This window comes from Sitophilus oryzae, unplaced genomic scaffold (genome assembly GCF_002938485.1).
Source record: "Sitophilus oryzae breed Bouriz unplaced genomic scaffold, Soryzae_2.0 scaffold_85_pilon_pilon, whole genome shotgun sequence".
Lineage (NCBI taxonomy): Eukaryota > Metazoa > Arthropoda > Insecta > Coleoptera > Curculionidae > Sitophilus > Sitophilus oryzae.
The window spans coordinates 17231-22736 of record NW_022147483.1 but is presented as its reverse complement, the minus strand read 5'-3'; the positions used below and the strand labels follow the sequence as shown (position 1 = coordinate 22736).

Sequence of the window (5506 nt, the reverse complement as noted above, 5' to 3'; positions counted from 1 at the left end):
ATTTTTATTAAATATTCATAGTGCAGCATCGGCCTAACTTTGTACATTCCCGATCCAAATCGATACTGACCATTATTCCAGCTCTTTTCCAACGATGTTTCGTCCAATATGAAATATAAATTTGACTGGAATTCGACTATTCGTGTTTTAAAACATGTGTTCATTTTGTTGAGTTGCATGAAATTATTTGCTTTATTGAATTGTATTTGTCAAAAATGTCGAAACGTAGACACAAGCATATTAATAGATACAGGGCGTTATTGAGTTTCACAAACGTTTATTTAATTTGTAATGTTTGTGTGTAAGTTATTCATTTTTAAATTTGAAAACTATTTTTCAGCTACTCTGGGACGCACAATACACCATCAACATTTTGATAGTCTTATAAGCGTGTTTTATCTTTTGATTGCTTTTTAAAAATGCCTCTATTCTTTGAGGCAGTTGAAGTTGTTTTGTTTTGGTTTGGTTAGGCATTTCTAAGACTATCAAAATGTTGATCTAATAACAATTTGACATTTATACTATTACGTCAAAAGCCTTTAATAACCTAACCAAACCAAACCAAACTGTTTTCCAAAGCCTACCATGACTTCACTGAGGTATCGTTTCTTGTACACTGTTATTAATATCTTAATTATTATATTAATACATCTGGTATATCGTCGATTTTAAAATAAACTGTACCGTGATGATGATGATACCGTGTTGTAAAAATAATGAAATTAAGGTCTTATTTTGTGGTATTTATTATAATTTTCCTAATATCTTCGGTTTGAAAGAAGATTCCATGCGCTTTTTGCTGACTTTTACTACTCTTTACTATCAGGTAAAATTACATATACTATTGTATTTAATTTTTTTGAAAAAACGCGTAATGTTTGTTAAACTGAAAGACAGCGACCCCCTGGCGTCTACGTTCAAAAGCTTATTATTATTTTTATGGTATAATATAGAGTAAGGAACGCTTTTTTAAACGAGCTCTGTTTGTTGGATTCTGATTATCCAGAGTCCAGAATTATTAACATTTAAATAAAGATAGATCTAACCTTCCCCCATCACTTTATTTTAGCAGATAGGAAAAAATGGTTCTAACAAAAAAAATTCAAAATTTACTGAGTATTATGGAGCTTTATTCATACCCATTATCTAGGCAAAATTCTGTAAAAATCCCATTTTTCTTATTTTCCATAGAAGTTGCGGCCTCTAGCGGCCGTTTTACAAACTTGAAAATAACTTACAGCAATTTCTCATAGCCCCTTTAGTTATTAATATTTTTCCTGTAGGCCCTACGGCTAATACTTTCCGAGATACAGCCGAGAGCTATTCTTAGTGGGATACCCTGTACATAAGAGGAACAAAATGTAACTAGACGACAAAGTAAAAAAATAAAAATTGAATGACATATTGTCAAAAAAGAACAAAAATGGTGGACGGGTATAATTTTTATGTTGGCTTTTAAAATATCAAGTTTCAAAATTATGTAAATGCTGCCTCGCTTGTCTCAAAGACCTACGACAAAAAAACAACGCCTCGTAGGACCTGAATGAAACGCTTTATACCTGAATGAAAATCGGCCCATAAAAGCCTCGCAGCCATGGCCGACTTAAACCAGAAATCTTTACTCCCCTAATTATAAAAAACGGTAAGAATCTCCGAATAGACATTAATTAAAGGGAAGATTTATATTAACAACAAAAATAGCCCACACTGAAAAAAAAGAGGGCTTTAACTCAAAGTCAACAACGCTCTTGAGTGGTTTTTTAGCGTCACTTTTTGTAAATAAGAGAAAATATTTTCGTTTAAGGGAATGTTGTTTAAATCAAGAGAATTTATGTTACCATAAGAAAAATGGTTCTCTTGAAATACGAACGATTTTCTCTTAGATGTTTTTTACTACAGACAAAATCCAAAGGACTTGTTTTAAAAGGCCTGAAAATTAAGCATTTTGTTCAAGAGATAATGTTTTGAATTCATATCTAAAGAATTTGCGTCAAACTCCTAGACGTTTTGGGGAAAGAGCACCGTGTCTTGGAAGATGTTTTTCAAGATAACGGCAATCGATGCACAATAATTTTTTTGGGCGCAAGATAAATAGTTTAGATTTGGCAAGCGTCCGGTTTTGCCGCTATAGAAAAATAATCCCCCACCACAAAACATGGTGTGACGCGACATAAACCGACGCCGCGCCCGCCGCGCCGGCGCGGCTCGAGCCCGTACCGGTCATCCAGTAGTTCGAATATCTAGTCGGAATCAACAGGTGTGTTGTTCGATGTGATTTTTGTTAAGAGCAACAGAAGTGTGTTAAAATGGCGACACCCATCAAAGATTTTTTGGAAAGTTGTCGTTTAAGCCATTTGCTGCCTAAATTTGAAGGTAAGTATATATTATATATATGTATATTTAAATTTCTGTACAATTGGCTTGAGGTATACCTACTGGTTAAACATGCATGAATAATACAGAATATTTCCATTATCAGGAAAATGTAAAGGTTTATAGAGTAGTGATTCTATAACATCAGTATAATTCACGGTATTATGTACCCCTTGTTGAGTTGTGTACAAACCTGAGTAGCCGAGCTTAATTCCACAACAAAAAATTAAGTGTTGCAATTTTTTTTTTCGGTTCGGTTTCTTTGAAAACTCGACTGGTCAGGTGTGTATAATATAATATGCTACTACAAAAGTTTGTTTATCATTTCTATCGAGGCCATATACTTGATTGAAGCTACAAGAAGATACAAGTTTAGTGTGAATTATTCATGGTATAACTTCTATAGTTTCGAGAGGATATACAGCAAAATGGCGGCTTGAATGTCAACTTTCTCCAGAGAAGAGAAATTCTTTTGGCCGAAGATCTTGTGAATTTGGTGCCAATCTTAATGGTTTTGAATTTGACACAATGGCTATTAAACTGAAATAATTATTTCTGACGCAAACTCTATGGATTTCGTGTCAAATGCTATAGATTTTAACGCGAGTTTGTCAAGAATTATGTTATGCATGAAAACTTAAGCATTTTCATTTGACAATATTAAATTTTATTTATTCCCTGCCTGAAAATTCTTCTTATACACGGCGGCGGAGTCCCAAAAAGCTAGGACATAAAACATAATTTAAACCAAAAAATTAAATTATCGTACTATAACTATTCCAGAGTATTTTCGTTTCAGAACAGAATATTGACGAACTTGAAATTTTGAAAGAACTGAGCCAAGATCAAATCTCTTTTTTGGCCCCCAATATAGGAGATAAGATTAAACTCGAAAGAGGTCTAGCCAGGTTAAATGTGAGTACCTGGTAACTTTTCTATTGACTGGTTTTATGTTTTGAATCTTAAGTACATACATATCTTAAGGTGTTTCTTAATGTCAATATTCAAAAGTGTTATTCCACAGGTCATTTAATGAAAAAGTCCATAGTCCATTTATCATAAACATCATGTCCCGGAAATACATTGTTTCCAAGCTACAGAGGATGTTTAAATTTAAGAAAAAAAACGGTTTTTACTCAGCGCTGAAGTGCTCTGCTTCGCTGAATGCAGTTCCCGCGGACTTATGTTTATATGAACTTTTTTTCATGAAATGACTTGACAAATAAATAATCTCCTTGAATATTGCCACATCATTAAGGTACACCATGTTTAGAAAACTTATTATGCGCATATTTTTTAGGAATCAGAACACCAGGCAGAAGAGCCTCCGAAGAAAATACAAAAGTGTAACGAGGAAACAATAATTAATACTACCAGCAACCAGGTTTTAAACGAGACAAACGACCAGGCCTATTCAATACTGTTTGTTGAAGACCTGTTACCATCAGTGACAACGCCGGCGCCGGTGACCCCGAAGGACATTATCGAGGACAGCATTAGCCTCGCCACTACCGAAACAATATCCTGTTCATCACAGGCAGCATCTTCCTCAACAAGTGTTGAGAGGGAAAATACATTCCAAAAAACGTCGATTGGCAATTTTGACCTTATAGATTTCTTAAAAAATGACCTTCTTGGCGATGCCATTTTATACAAAAGTACCAAGTTTAAACTAGACAACACCGACAGAGACCGACTATGTGAAATCTTGATTAAACACCTAATCCATCATTATGGCAAATTGAATGCTGAAGACTTCTTAGTACTGTCAAAGAAAATTGTCAATGCTTTTCCACGAGAACTTTGTTCTACCTACATACTACGTGGCTGCTATTCCAAAAACCCTTTCCACCAAACATGAACATGAGAAAGCAAGGGGAAAACTCAATGACAAGCAGCGAAATTTACTTTACCTCATCAAAAGACTTAAACAAAGCGAGTCCATCAAAGAAAATCTAAAGGAGACTATAGAGGTAGCTATTTATGACTGGTATTACTTTATTTTATTTTATCATTTAATAATATTATATATATTTTTATATTTATAATTAAATATTCTTTTAGAAGTTGCCGAGGAAATTTCTCAAGGAGCAAAGGATAATAAATATGGCTCAAGAAGAAAAATACTGAACCAGCTGGTGAGGTGACCCACACTGAAACAGGCATATCCGATTAGAAAAGTGTCCCAATCTGCAGGGACAATATCTGATTTTTGATGTGGCCAATTTTGAAAACCAATATCGCCACTGAACTGGTAAGTAGAAATACATTTTATTCATGTTAGTTAAATAATGTACAGCGTATGTTGCTTTGTTGGCAAACCTGTCTGTACTTTTAGTGTTCCCTAAGCATTATTCAGAGATTAAAAGGGTGGGAAGGGGAGAATTTATAATCAACAACCCTGAACCGGGTGTCCAAATAAGAAAGGATTCCGGCTATATCTCAGGAACTATTAGTCCTAGAGTTTTCAAAATATTTTTATACAGAGTGATTCAAAAGCAAGCGGCATCCTTTCGGGGGCGTAATCCTTGCACAAAAATAACTTACAAAAGTTCCTATTAACATGGGCCCGCAAATGCCGTTCCAAGATACAAGACGTTGAAAGTGAAAAACTGGCTCTATTGTTATTCGACAAAAAAAATTGCTACGCCACTGCTTTTTCAAAATAAAAATCATTTTTGTAATCTTTCACTATACTCTCTGGAACAAAAAGGGCCTGACATTTTTCAATCAGACCACCGGTTTTGGTAAAAAAATAAAAATAAATTCGTTTGTATTGAATATGCATCTTTTGAAATTAGGCAGATGCTGTTAAATTTATTTATTTTTACTCCAAAAGCTCGATAAATCTGATAGAAAAAGAATTAAGAGGCCATTTTGATGGGAATATAGTGAAAGATTACAGTAATATTTTTATTTTGAAAAAATGGCGTATCAATTACGATCGGATAAAATGTAGCGTTTTTCACTTTAACACCCTGATGTATCTTGGAAACCGACCATTGCGGACCTTCGTTAATAGGAACTTTTTGTCTTATTTTTTGTGCAAGGATTACACCAGAAGATGCCGCTTGAATGCCCTGTAAAAAATTTGAAAAACTCTGGGACAACTGAAATCCCTGAGATATGGCCA

The 5506-nt window shown here is 34.3% G+C and overlaps 1 protein-coding gene across 1 annotated transcript; it reads left to right on the top strand.

The window, feature by feature from the left end:
• The first annotated feature begins 2041 nt into the window (after positions 1–2041).
• On the top strand, positions 2042–4336 carry LOC115890156. Its single transcript, XM_030910316.1, has 3 exons — positions 2042–2373; positions 3173–3288; positions 3674–4336. The coding sequence occupies exons 1-3, from the start codon at positions 2307–2309 to the stop codon at positions 4232–4234; spliced, it is 744 nt and encodes a 247-aa protein (XP_030766176.1). The 5' UTR covers positions 2042–2306; the 3' UTR covers positions 4235–4336.
• Positions 4337–5506: the final 1170 nt, after the last annotated feature.

Coding starts and splice junctions, on each gene's coding strand:
- LOC115890156 (XM_030910316.1), top strand. CDS start 2,307: ATGGCGACACCCATCAAAGATTTTTTGGAAAGTTGTCGTTTAAGCCAT. Junction 2,374..3,172: donor TTTGCTGCCTAAATTTGAAG/GTAAGTATATAT, acceptor TTTTCGTTTCAG/AACAGAATATTGACGAACTT. Junction 3,289..3,673: donor GAGGTCTAGCCAGGTTAAAT/GTGAGTACCTGG, acceptor CATATTTTTTAG/GAATCAGAACACCAGGCAGA.